The 14,554-nt window shown below is 34.8% G+C and overlaps 1 protein-coding gene across 1 annotated transcript; it reads right to left on the bottom strand.

Moving 5' to 3' along the window:
- Window positions 1–2,562: 2,562 nt before the first annotated feature.
- On the bottom strand, window positions 2,563–12,265 carry LUM (lumican). The gene is made up of 3 exons (XM_064655472.1): window positions 12,087–12,265; window positions 8,323–9,219; window positions 2,563–3,589 (listed from the first exon to the last, which is right to left on the bottom strand). Exons 2-3 carry the CDS (start codon window positions 9,197–9,199, stop codon window positions 3,435–3,437), a joined length of 1,032 nt encoding a protein of 343 aa, XP_064511542.1. The 5' UTR covers window positions 9,200–9,219; window positions 12,087–12,265; the 3' UTR covers window positions 2,563–3,434.
- Between the last annotated feature and the right edge of the window lie 2,289 nt (window positions 12,266–14,554).

The following is a 14,554-nucleotide window of genomic DNA, read 5'->3' as shown; positions in this document are numbered from 1 at the left end:
AAGTGACTTGGCATTTCCTGGAAGGGAGAAGGCTGAGGGAAGTTCTCTCTGTGGCCTTACATCTTAGTGGCTCTCCACAAAACTTCATTTTGCTTTATAATCTCTCAGTTTCTATCATCTTCAGTTTACGGTTGTTGCAGTTGTCCATATAACAGCTTAGACTGCCTTTCTGAATTATGTTTTGCCTTTTTGTTGTCTGTTTTCTAGATATTTTGGTTCATGTTAAGGAACTAGCTATCTATTCCCTTTCACTTAAACCAGAGATTTGCAGTAGAGATAGGACCCTGCCAGCTTCCTTGCACTAGAAGTACAGCTCTATTCAACAACTGCTCAGTCCTTTCTTAATCCATTTGACTATGCTGGACTTTAAAAAGCAGCAGAGTGCATGTTGGATTTATAATTCCAGTCCAAAAATTCATGTGACACTGCCTGTTCCTTCTAGGGAACTTCTGTAATTTAATCTAATATGAAAAATATCTTTTAAATCAGAGAGTGCTTGCCTACTTGAAAGGTAACTCTATCTTTGTAAATGGCTGTGCAGCACACTTGCAAACTAGTTCCTGAAATTTCATGGTTAAAATTTTTGTCTGCTGCATTTGTATATTGTTGTTTTTTTTCATTATATTTGTAGGCAAAGTTTCCGTTTTATGTTTGCTTTCAAATTTATGTCTTTCCAAAAGTTCTTATTTTTTGTAAATTCTTCCATATAAAACTTCATGTGAAAGTGTTATGATAAGTTTACCAATTTCGACCTGAAAGGAGGTAAACGTTGTAAGTAAATTGTACAGCTATGCTATAGGTTGCATAGTATGTTGCCCTAAATTCTGACTAATTTACCCCTTCTCTATGCTACTGAAACTGAGTTATTATCACATTGCCTACTTTTAAGTAACATGGTGAGTCAATTTTCAGGGCCTTAGCTCTGTTAAGTATTCCTGAACATCTACATTTCTGCATAGTGTCTAGAAAATAATTCATGTTGCTTTCATAAATTGAGAACTAAAGAACATATATATTGTTGCCTATTTGTTTTTGCAAGATATGTAGAGATTGGGAGTTTAGTCTCTATAGTGATTTAGAACAATCCATTAATGCAGAAGCAGAAACTTGGGCTTCTGTGTCTCATAATATGAAAGCAAACATACAGTGTTCCATTTCTCCTTTGGCAGAAGGACTTCGTGTTCTGTTTTTTTTTGTAGTGAGGAGTTTGCTGCACAATGTCATATCTTCCCAACTAACCATGAATTTCTGAACCACAAGGAAGAGATGTTCAAGATAAAGATGTACTGCCAAATGCCATTTTATTTTACTTGTCCAAGTGCTCATTGAAAGGTAAAGACTTCCAAGTTTCTGAGAGAGGTCATTGGTACTGTTTGCTACTTTGACAAAGGGCTTCGTTCTATTGTATACCTTGAATAGAACGTAAAAATATCTTGTGAACATCTCTGGATGCTTTCTTTGCAACATAAGGGTATTTAGAAAATACCTTCAACAGCATTCAACAGGATGGTTCTAAACTATCTTGAGGTGGACTGTTCTCAGTCTCACTGTTCACACAGTTTCATTTTGCATAAAGATGACTAGTTTGCTGAAACAAGCTGAAAAGGAAAATAAATTTCTGTTGTATTGTTATATTACGGCTATGAGGTGACAAATTTCATTATCAGTTTCTGCTCTAGAAGTCTTAATATTTTCCTGTGAAGGGGACAGTTGTGTTAAAATATCTCTGGAAATGGTTAAATACTGTTTCCATTATATTTTGCTATTCTTTGGGAAGTTTTGTATGCATTTACTTCTTCTTTTCCTATGTTATTATGCCTAGGTACCATTCCATAGTGATTCCCACTCTGATGTGTTCAGAAGGTCCCAGACTTAGACTTCATTCTTCTATGAAAATTCCAGCCTACTTGCAACAAAGGTTCCTTTCAATCCTTCCTGTATGTGGGTAAAAAAAAGCAGTAACACTTATGAATTCCAAAATGACAAAAATGAGGAGGGAAGTATTTCTATTGTTTCTGCATCTCTCCTTTTGTTTTAGTCCCAGGTTTCTTTGTGAACTGTGCATTGATATTGAACATCTGGAACTGGCAAAGTGCAGACTAAATGGTTTGGTGTGGATTGGTTAAAGGTTTGGGAGTTTTTGAGAGGTGATGGTTTCTGCTTTTGCTATAGAAACTAGCAGAGTTTATGTTTGAGTATTTAATAGCCTAGCAGTTGAAAAGAAAATAGTACCCATGGGATGATCTGTGCTTGCAAGCAAGCCACTTATGGCTCTCAGCTACTACATATTTATTTTAGTGTGTTCCAGGATGCTGACAATATTTGGACTATTCATTCCTGAGCAGAATATACTACCATGCCTCTACCATGTGTAGCTGCATTTTACTCACTGTCTGTGGTTCCTGAGAGATTTCATTGTTGTTTTGACGATACTAAAACATTAATTTCTGTTTTTTTCATAGTACCTTGATTCCCATACTACAAACTTCATAATGCATCAACTTACTAGCCAACATAAGTGCAATGGAGCATGCTAAATTACATTTACAAACATATTGAAACTTCAAAGTAGAGAAAACAGTTTATTTAACCTTACAATAAATTTTAATAATAATAGAATAGCTTAGATTATCTTGTCTCAACCTGATTTTTTTTGCAATGTATAAGAGAAAGAAACATAGTTGACAATGATAAGGACACAAGAACACTATTTGATATCTTTTATTTCCTACAAACTGGTTAAGAGTAGCATGCAATTAATTGAATAAAAATATATGTATATATGATTTTTTTTGAAATTACAATTATACCAGTAAAGGATAAAAATCTTACCATGCAAGTTAAATGAAAGTATGACAAAAAGAAAAGGTAAAAATTTTTTAACCTTTTTTTTCCCTGATTATCTTTCACGTATTCCATTAATTTAATAATGTCATAGGCTCTGAAAAGATATTTTCATACATTTTAAATTTTCTTAGATTGTTAAATCATTTTTTTCTTTATCATTGATAGCAATATATAAAAGGTATGATAATTAATAAAGTTGGAGAGGAATCTTGTATTTACACAGGCCAGCTCATACTTTTCAGTATAACCCATGATGAAACTCACATGACTTCCATGTAAGTCTGGAACCAGCTGACATGTACTGCACGCATGGACATAGATTTCTCTGAGTGTTTTTCACTCACCGAGCCAGATGAAAGCATATTTTGCACTATATCTGGTCATTCTTGTGCTTTCTAAATACAAACATTTGTAAAAATAAACACACATTTCCTTAAGGCTGCCAAGTGCATGCTAAACATTAAAAAACAGAATGGATAATAGGTAGATTGACACTTTTAAGGCATATCTTAATTTTAAAGCACTATCATGATGTGTTATTCCTATAGTTACTGCCCTTAGAAGGGAATTGGGTAATCCCAGGTATCTCACTCCAGTGAAATCTCAGCAGCCACCCGAAGGCAGTTGTACATCTCCTGTGGCAGGTCAGCCCGAGTGAGGTTGTTTCCATCCAGGCGCAAATGTGTGATCCTGGAATAGGTAGTTGGTCCAACTACCTTACAGAAGCTGCTCAATGGAAACTCTGAATCAAAGAGGACAGGAACAAGAGAAAACATGAATAATTAGGACAAGTAGGACAAAGCCATTCTTTTTCTGTTGTTTTTTGTTTTTGTTTTTTTTTTAATTTTAGTTGGGAATTTTGCCCTTAATTTATGATACTATTTTTAATATTTTGCATATACAGTGATGTAAATCCCCATGAGTTTACTGGAACTTGGTAGACTTGTGTTAGGAGATGTTCTTTCTATTAGTTGTGAGATGTTCAGAATATATATCATGATATATATCATCTCTATTCAGTTGAAGTATTATTTGGTTCACATACCACCAGAGAGATCTCGAATAGAAATCTGTCTCGTAAACTATGATCAGTATTAAGTGTAAGCTAGAAATTAGATGAATCACTGAGGTTCTCTGCTCAGTATACATAAGCACAGACATACACATATTATAGATCTCTTTCAGGCAAAGACCTAGTCTCCAGAGACAATGTGTGTGAATAAATCTGATGTCCCCTGCATACAACATTGTGCAATTCTGCAAAGATGATCTTTTGTTCTCACCTGTGTTTTCTTTGAGTCAGACAGACAATTAGTCTAATGAAAAGCTCCATGACTACTAAAGAAGCAGTCTGAGAAACTGATCCCTCTTCAGGCCACTGACATGAGGTGAATTCATACAGAAAATATTTTAAAGGGATGAAGGGACTCCTTCGATGAACCTGTATACCAGCAAACAGATTTCATGTTTTCAGTTGCTTTTAAGTTGCAAAGCACTAGATCTCATAATTTCTGAGAAGTCAAGTTAGCACTCTCAAAATTGGATGCCATTTTAACTACCAATCATATGTCATTCGTGGACTTTTGAAAACACCACCTTATGTTTCTTTTCTACATGGCTATTTAACTCATCTAAGAAAATGGGATGACCTATTTCATGTTGTAATACTACTGGAAGTGAAGGAAGTAGCTTTTGTACCTCCACATTAAGTTCTGGATTACCATTGGGTACTTCCAGGACTGGCATTACAATAATCTTTTGTCACTGATGTAACTGGGCTTTTGCAAACTAAGTATAAATGTACAGGCAGTTCTTTAAAACATGAGAGCTTAGGTAAATTTTTGGACAGAGATATGATGTTAAGTGGGTAAAGACTCATGTCTCTTTCACAAAAGAAGTTGGTTTGAGTAGGGATTAAGGATATATAATTCAAATATCAGATCATGATCACCAATTTAATTAAAGCAAATCAAAACAATTTCTTATATTTTGTTTAGTATGCAGCCTTCTTTTGGAAGGGTAAGAGATGAAAAGCATCCTTTGAACAGTCTACATCATAATATAGTAAAATTTTAAGACCTCAGAACAATTCTGATACTCTTCTGATTCAGAACGTACCAGCAGAAATGAACTGATGAATCTTATGATTTAAGATCATATAGTCAGAGAGATGTTTATGGGATTATTTCTGTGTGGAATTTTGCTGAATGGAAGCCTAAGTTCCTGAAACTTTTAACTCTTTTTCTTGGCTATACCGTTAACTATTTAGATCCAGTTTTCTACAGAGAGCTTGGGTTTAATTTATAAAGTTTAAAATAAACATGAATTCTAATATAGATTTTTTCCATTGTCTTGTCATTCAGGAATGACATGGTAAGTATATTTTTGTTAAAGGCAGACATTAAAAAACTTTATAAATTTACTTGCTTGGTTGAGTTTTTTTCTTCCATATTGTTATTTTTGAGCATATATACTAATGTTTGATTGCAAAGAAGTTATGCTTATACAAGTTGGATAGATGTTTAAACTACTCAAAGGGTGTAAACTTCATGCCTGTAAACTATAAAATTTAACTGTTACTGAAACACTCATCTGTGTTGACTATTTATGATACTGAAACCACTTGGGAAATGGATGTAGATCTAGTCCTCACAGAAGTCAAATGAACTCTGTCATGGACTTCAGTGGGATTTTGCTCCACTGTTTGATTTTGGGTATTAATTTTTTATCCAGTTCATATAATTGTCAGTCATTAGAATGTATTAAAATATATTAAAAATGTTTGGTTTTTTACTTGCAGTCTTCACTAGCAAAAAATAAGATAAGAGGGTCTTAATGTGCTGTTACCAGAATGATCTGAACAGGAACTGTAATCAGTGAGACCAGAGCACTGTTGCATAAAATATCTCAGTAGCTTACTTCCTCCTTTGTTACATTTATTCATGTTGCAGGGGTTGGAATGTCTTCCTGAATTTATAATCAGGTTCAGGGGCAGTGTACCTGGAATTTTTCTCACATATTTTCCCAACACAGGATTCCTGCATAAGCTGGACACTGAGAATAAGAAAGGTTAGATGAAAATTGGATTTGTATCTGAACAATTATATTCACACTAAAAGTACCTGTTGTCATAAGAAATTCTGATATTCCAACAAACTACCTGAAATATGTGGGAGAAAAAAAATAAACAAAGTAGGAGCAGGCGATTGTTTTATGGAGTGAGCCACATAAAGGACCATCAAGCACCTCCACAACTAACTCTGTTTATAATAAGTGCAATTGTGCTACAGGTCCTGATCCAGTCAATGGACAGAAGCAGAATATATAGCTCCCCTTAACTATCCTCTGGAACATTTTCACACTTCCCCATTTATACTCCATTTACATGGCATCTACTTGCTGGTAGTAGATTTCTCTCCTTAATCCTTTATAGGTACAAATGAATTACGGAGAAGTCCATCTTTGGACCTTCTTCTTGTATCACCAAACCTCTTTGATTCTCATATTTTCCATCCTGCAAGAGTGTGTGTGTTTGTGTGTGTGTGTGTTTGTGCGCGTGCACAACGTATGTATATAATACTAATGGCATCTTAAAAACATGGTAGCTAACCACTGCTATTATTATACAGAAAAATCCAAAAATAGGAAATATTAAAAGACATTTCAATTTAGAAGTTATGGTTTAGGTTTGAGGTATGGAGAAAGCAAAGAATTTTATAAATCTTCCATGGCCCTGTGCTAGCTTGGAGGTCCAACCAGCATCAAGTACAATAGGTGATATATATATTTGACAGCCACATTCAATATAATGGATGTGCTTCAATATAGAGAGTAGAGGAGTTACTTTGAATTTGTCTTCTTTACAGTTTGTTATCTACTTTACACACTGCTTCTTGCAACACAAAGGATGACAGAACATACTGAAGTGAAGCCAATTCTGCTACACATTTTTAATGTGCATGTTTATCAGCTCTTGTTAAAAAAACTCAGTCACTCAAATGAGGGTATTTCTCAAACAGACTTTTTTTTGTGTATACCAGTGCATAATGATTGTAGGAAGTTCTTGGTGAAACTCATGGACATTAATTTAGAGAAATATTTCTTTTCTTTCTGGTAATATCAAAGAAGCTTAGTACCTAGGTATCTTGCAGAAGGCTCAGAACAATGTTTCTAAGCAGCAAAAATTACCTCATATATCTCATGAGAAACTAAAAATCATCATTATTAGCTATTTTAGTAGTGGCAGAGTATCAGATGGAGTTCCACAGGTTGCTGCAGTGCCTTAGGCAGGAAGTATTAACTCATTGTTTTCCCTCATCAAAACAAGGAACTGAGATGCAGTAGAAAAGAAAACCACCATAACATTGAGGAAAATGTGAAACATAGTAAATATAAAACATTTCAAAAGGTCTTACCCTTCGTCTGGTAAGATCTACACTAAAAATATTTGGCTTTAAAGGCTACATCTCTATGGAGTTGGCTTTGTATGGAATAGCTGGCACTGATATTCTTAAACCCATGATGGATAAAAAACAGGCAAACAAAAGGGGGAACTTTATGGTTTATTTTATGCCAGCTAGCAAGGTGATGTAAATCCTCCTGCAGAAATCCTGATATGTTGGATAGATCTCCCTCTCCATCAAGGACCACCACTGACAGGGGTGGTCTTCTGACATGATGACGAGATCTCTCCAGGTCTGCAACACCTCCTTGTGGACCCAGGAATAGGAAAGCCTTGTAAAAGCCCTGCCTTAGTAGAAACCTCCGTGATTTCATGCAAAGTGTGACATTAATTGACTCCAGAAGGAACACTTTTCAAATCATGAGCGAATGGAGACAAGCTTGCCACTTGACCATATGATGTGTGAAATGGGAATAAAAAGAAAGAACGGGGCAGCTCTTTGGATTTCAGGATAGCTTTGGAGGGATACTGCAGGAGACAAGGGAGGAAAGAAAGAAAAGAAGCTTCTTTGTTGTATTTTTTTCACTGTCTTGTACCTGATACCTTACAAATTTATTGTCTTCTTCCTCTCCTTTCCCTCCAACACTTTCACTACCAGCTTCCTGAAAGCTTATGCATACCCTTAGCTGACATCTGTCTCTTCTTGTTGATTTAAGAATTCTGAATTCTTTTGCACTAACCAAACTTTACACAGTTTTTTCCTCAGTTGTATAAGAAAACTCCATTGGCTTCTATGCAGTTACTCAATTTACATGAGATGAGAATTTAAGCAATAATTTCCACATTAGTATAAAACCAGAAATTTCTCTCTTTAAGGGTATTTTGAGACACTATTAGATAAATGTCTGTCTTTTAACATTAACATGGGCAATAGTCAGATAAATGTCAGTGTATTAACTGTCTAACCAGTACCATTTCTTCAGAGTGGTTCATCTATCATTTCAGATACCTGCATTGACCATCAGTGTCTAGTCTGTGGTTAACATTAACGAAAATATGCAAATTTAACTCACTGCTAATTTTGTTGACTTGGAGGTAGAAGTTTTCAAGGTTCTCACTGACAGTTGGAATGCTCTTCAGCTGATTGAAGGAGAGATCCAACTCAACCAATGATGTGATATTGAAGACATTTCCTGGTATTCCAGAATCTGTTAATTTATTGTGGGATAAACGTAAATATTGCAGGGTTTTGAAACCTTGGAAGTACTCATCAGGAACATTGGAAATCTGGTTATTATCAAAATACAGCATGAGTAAGGAGTGAGGCAGTCCTGTCGGTAGCTTTGTAAGTTGATTGAAGCTTAAGTCAAGATACAAAAGTGAATTCAGGCCTTTAAAAGCCCCAGAAATGGAATCTGCTTTCAGTTGGTTGTTCTGGAGGTGAATGACAGTCAGATTCATCAGCCCCTCAAGTGCACCAGGATTGACTTTTGTGATCTTGTTGTGGCTTAACTGCAGGTCATCTAGAGTTTTGGGGAGTGGTCCAACAGCTTCAGTCAAATTGTTGTAGTTAATGTGAAGTTTCTTCAGATTCTTTAGTTTAGAGAAGACTCTTCCCTTAATTTTTGAATTTTCCAAATGGTTGTGATCTAAGATCAGCCACTGTAGGTCTGTTACATTATCAAACGCATTCTCTTCAATTCCCTCAATCATATTGTTTCGAAGATAAAGATATTTTATTCCACTTGGTACAATCGGAATGGTTTTCAGCTTAAGATTGTCACAATACATGGCAGTAGGGTAGCTTAAAGGACAGTTACATTCTGGGGCACAGACTGCTGCAGATGGCCCAAAAGGATCATAACCGTAATCATCTCCAGGACCATAGTCATATTGGCAAAAAATGCCACTGATCAGTAACAGCAAGACAGGTAGGGAGTCTAAAGTCATCTTTCTAATATGTCTTGTCCCTGTATGGTGAAAGGGAATAAAAAAGTTATAACTTTAATTTTTTGTCTCTTTTGGCAATATGTAAAAGTTTACCACACAAATTATAATTTTAATGTTATAATTAAAATATAATTATATTTTAAATTATTATAATTAAAAACTAATGATAATTTTAAAATAATTAGGTTTCCTGTTTAAAGTTATTAATTAAGGAAAAAATATTGGTTTGTTAGTGTTACATTGTTGCTACTATAAACTTACTGCCCATCTTGTTATAATCTGCCTTTGTAATGCAAAACTGCAGGCCATTCTGTTGTTGTAAGTAAAACATTCTTTATATCTTTCTGCATTCATTAAGTCTCAAGAAAATTGATAAAGCCCAAGGTTTTTCAACTTGACAAAGAAGAATTTTCAGTTTTGCTGAAGGCTGTGCTCTGAGTCACTTCCGCCATTTAAATTCTTTTGAGCATCCTAATGCACTGAGTTGCCTCATATCTAAACATGTGGTTATTTGACTTAAGTTTGAAAGAGACAGGGAAGTTACAAACTGACAGTAATGATCTGCTGCATTGTGTGTTTTTAAGACATGTATAGCTTGAAATATCTTTTTCTCATGGATCATGTGGAGTAAAGCATGGTCCACTAAGTTTCATATTCACCTAGAGGACAAACTAATAGAAATAAATAGCATAATATCTTGGACATGCCAAACAACCCATATTACATATGTGTGCAGAAGGATACTCCATCAAATATGAATCTACAGTGCATCTGAAACAACTGATTTTCAGATAGTGAAAATGTCCTTAAAGATTCTCTGTATAATCTGTTGATTACATTGTGTGTCCATTCTAAATCAATCAAACAATGAAACTCTGGCTTCACATAGATTTCCAGTTCACATAGAGCAAAGTATGTGAAAAAATTCAATGTCCTTGGGGATATTTTGCTGAGATTCAATATGAGTGGTCTCACCTTACTTTTTAAAAGCATATCTTTCTCATCAAATACTCCACAAGTTGCTGATTAATCTGTGCAGATTAGTATCTTGCTTATATTTCTTACTACTTAGACAGATATTTTGCTGGTAAAGTACATCTAGCATCAGTAAAGTCAGTGAGTTTGCTTTGATTTTCACCAGTAAAAGATAAGGTTCCAGGTACTCAGCTGCTGTTCAGAGAGTGAGAGGATTAAGAAAATCCTTAAAACTTTTTGTTCCCAAGTAATTTCAGAAAGTATGTGAAGCCTACAAACAGACCACTAAATACTGACTTCAGATCTGGGCAATCTTCCACAGAGTAAGTTAGTCCCTGAATAAGGAATATGATTGCATATTTTTTCCATGGTGTTGGTCCCATCACATTTAACCAATAACAAATCCTAGGATAATCATTGAAATATTAGTTATCAGTGTAACTTCCTTTGTCTGTTCTTCATTACTGCATGAGAACATGCAAACTCAACCTTCAGTCCCCTGTTGGTATAAACAAGTACAGCTGGTACAAAAGCAAATAATGCAGTAACACAATTCAGCTCATAATTTGGTCCTATTCAGGTACTAAACATTAAGGAAGGGACACCAAGGGCTTCTGTATTCAAAGTATAAAAGAGAGTATAGTGAACCTCTAGGACTACATTCTTTGGGTGGTATTTTTTACACATCTATGTAATTTTATAGCCTTAAAGATAAAATAACAGATATTATTAATTCAAATTCTATTGCTTTTGTAGTTTCAAATTTTATTTGTAGTGTTAAGTCTCATTATTAATATCATAGACTGACAGTTCTTTAAATAGTGTACAAAGTTTAACTTTTCTGAAGATCCCTGGAAGTAATTAAAATAACAAGTGTTTTGAATAAATTTATCAACAACCTTTTAGAATGTATGTTACAATTCTGTGGTTCAAGGACGTATGGGCATGCGTGTGGCATAAAATAACAAAGTACATATATAGTTTTTTTAATTTGTTTTATTAATGAATTTCTCATTCAGGTATCTAAAAATTTGTCTCTCAGAAGTGTAAAAGGTTAATAGATTATGTACATATGCTTGTTTGTTGCACTGAATTACACGAATCCAAAAGATAAAATCAGAATACATTCTTAGACAGTTATCTTACAACATAAGCGTGATTGTAATAATTGCCTGTGTTTGCTCTAAGCAGTTATATTGTAAAATACCTGTGAAAATATTTGTGAAGTAGCTCAGGAAAATTGTCAAATCATACTAAATGTAAATCCATGATTCTGGAAAAATGCTCACTAAATTAGAGTAGACATCCTATTCAAACTATTTTTGATCTTTTCTATACTACCTTAATTGTAAAGTTGTTGTGGAAAAAAAAGAAATATAAAATTATAAGTAAATCAACCTTAATTCTGTAGCACAACTTCTTACACAGTTTGAAAAAGATTATATTTTCAAAAGTTTCAACAGTAAAGTTAAAATGTACCTTAAAATTAACTAAAAAATTCAAAATATCTATAGTTTTCCTCTCATTGTTTATGTGACTAATTATTTAAATATCAGGATACCTTGCTTCTTTGTAGAATGAAGCAGAATGATTTAACAAATGGAGTTTATGGAGCTCTTACTAACAGATTATGAATGAAAAAATACACGATGAGTACTCTTACAAATTTCTTTGTACTGTATATCAACTCTTGTTCTGAAATAGAATGAAACAGACTGTAAAAAGAGGCAACACTGATCTACAAAATATGTGAAGCTGTTTTAAGGAAACTGAGAAAGCAAATCCACTAAGCAACTGCTGATTTGTGCTCAGTTTACAAATTGGCAAACTTATCCTGTCATGTTTTCATGTTCCCACTGCAGCTACAGTTAAATAGCTGAACATTACAGTAAAAACATGCAGCAGCACTTACCTTACTGCCTTGAAGCTGCTTTCCTTAATTCCCAGAGCAGATGCAATAAGAGACTGTATCGACCAATATATGCTCTTAACAGTGTCAGGAGATAAAAGTCTGCCAGATCCTCTGTGTTACAAGAGGGGAAAAGAAAAAAAAGCCCTAGTCACGCTGTTCTCTGAAGCTGCTATGTCATCATGGTGATCTTGTGGTGTCGCATGTACAAAAATGCAGCTCTCTAATGAAGTGCAGGTGGATACCATATTTCGTACAAGGACAACCCATCTGTTATTCCTGTAGGATGACCGAATGATATTTCACAAACCTGAGAAAGTTTATAAGCCATAGGCTTATGCAGTAATTTTTGTATTTTAGAGGGAAAACATTTCAGATTGTAAAACAAATTGCAAACAGGCTTTTGTTTTCCAACTTATTTTATACTGCTAGACATGAACTAACACATAGCAGTCAGACCTCAATGCTGCTGGGCTTCTTCAGCCAAGTGACTCATTCATTTTTCTGCCTTTTTCTTTAACTATCTTATGACCACAGTAAAATATCCTTAATAGAAGCTTTAGTTTAAGGATCAGATCCAAAAGATGCAGCATTGTGTTCCAATCATAACCTTTTCCACTTTACATACTGAATTCAAAGATTCTTCTGCAAATCATTGGAATTGATTTGGTCTGGAGATTTTCGTTGGTGGTTGAATGTGTGTTTGTTTAATAAAAACACATCCCAGGAATGGTTTTTCAGCAGTTACTGTAAACTCCCTTCATACATTTGTTCATTTTTGCACTTACAGCTTTCTCCTGCTTTTCAGAATCTGGAACTACTCAGCTTTATGTTGTCTGTTTCTTATTCCATGGATGTAGTTCAAGAATTCCTCTTAAGGCTTGGATGACATGTTATTTTCACAAAGCAGTGTTGAAAAATAATGCATTAAGACAGCAACTATTTAAAGTGGGTGTAAAAACTTCCATAAGAACGTTCCCTTATCTCTAAAAGGTGTACATCTTCCCTTTTAGTGGGAGGTATCTTTTTTTTAAAAAACGTCGGATGGGGGCAAATGTCAAACATGCATATGTTTGCACATGTTTGTGAGTGTTTAAAATGCACAAGCCATTTTAAAGTGACTTGTATGTTTAATTGCATTTGATTGTAATTGTTGGGTGTAGAAGTTAGGGGGTTTTTGTCCATTATCAACCCACTATCTTTATGAAAATTTATGGTACAGAATGTGGCTGGGCTGAGAACTCTAGCAGCTTCCTGAAGAAGAGGAACCTGGGCGTGGGCGTCCCCCAAAATCTGCCGTTGATGCATTTCGCTCTCCACACCAGTGAAGGTTTCTGGGAGCAGAGAAAAGCCAGTGCCTTTCCCTGAGAACAGGAAAGACACCAAACAATTACAGACCTCTGTACTTCTGCAATACCGCAATTAGCAAACAAATTTGCTCAAGACAGAGTGCCAAGTACCAGTGCAGCTTACAGGGAGTGAATGTGGTGCTTTTGGTGTTCTGACATAATGCCTGTCTCCCTGGTGTGGGAGAACCATTTACACATTGGGAAACATGTTGGTGACAGATCATAACTACAGTACTATTTGAGTGGTGCAAATAAGTGAATGTGAAGAAGTGGTATTACAACAGTGAATTAATCTAAGTAAGTGAAAATCTGTGCATGGTATCAGAACTAGAAATGTAGAATTGGACAAAGCTGCTGTTGTTCTGTGTGTGGACAAACAAAGACCAGATGGAATTTCTCACACACAGAACAATATTTATTTGAACACTACTCCATTAGTTTTAGTTGACCAAGGAAAACCTAAACTGTAGACTTGACTGAAAATTTGGCAACAAGCAGAAGCACTCAGCAAAAGATCAGCTGGAATAAGGAAAATAATTTTAACACAGAAAGAGACCTTTCAAGGCAATACTGAAGTTTTCTCTGTGAAAGAAAGTACATCAAGCTGAGCAATGAATGGAGCATAATATTTGTAAAGAGAATTTTTAAAATCACGGGAAAGGCACTAGTTGAGTTTTTTACATTTATGGATTTGTTTTGAAGGAAAAGCTCAATATTATGATAAATTAATACATATTTTGAACTTTCAGTAATAGATGTAATTTTGCATTTGCAGTACAAATAGTATTGTACATTGTCTGCAAGTACAGGATAGTCTAGGCTTAATATGTTTTTGACACAGCTGTATTTATGCACCAGTTTTTTGTTACACTGATTTCTGTACATCCAGTATATATCCTTCTTAATATGTTTTTGACACAGCTGTATTTATGCACCAGTTTTTTGTTACACTGATTTCTGTACATCCAGTATATATCCTTCTTCTCATTCTATTAACAGAAACACGAAACATGCATATCTTTATAACTTGTATAAAAAATCTTCTTAAGCAAATGTGACGGTATTTTGCAATTAACATGTGATAAAAGCTTGAGTCACATAAACTTCAGCTGAGACATATTC

The sequence above is a fragment of the Pseudopipra pipra genome, chromosome 5 (assembly GCF_036250125.1).
Source record: "Pseudopipra pipra isolate bDixPip1 chromosome 5, bDixPip1.hap1, whole genome shotgun sequence".
In the NCBI taxonomy this organism is placed as follows: Eukaryota; Metazoa; Chordata; class Aves; order Passeriformes; family Pipridae; genus Pseudopipra; species Pseudopipra pipra.
Note: the sequence above shows the minus strand (reverse complement) of the source record. Positions and strands in the feature narration are given on the sequence as shown.

Coding starts and splice junctions, on each gene's coding strand:
- LUM (XM_064655472.1), bottom strand. CDS start 9,199: ATGACTTTAGACTCCCTACCTGTCTTGCTGTTACTGATCAGTGGCATT. Junction 3,590..8,322: donor CCAAGTCAACAAAATTAGCA/GTGAGTTAAATT, acceptor TCTTTGATTCAG/AGTTTCCATTGAGCAGCTTC.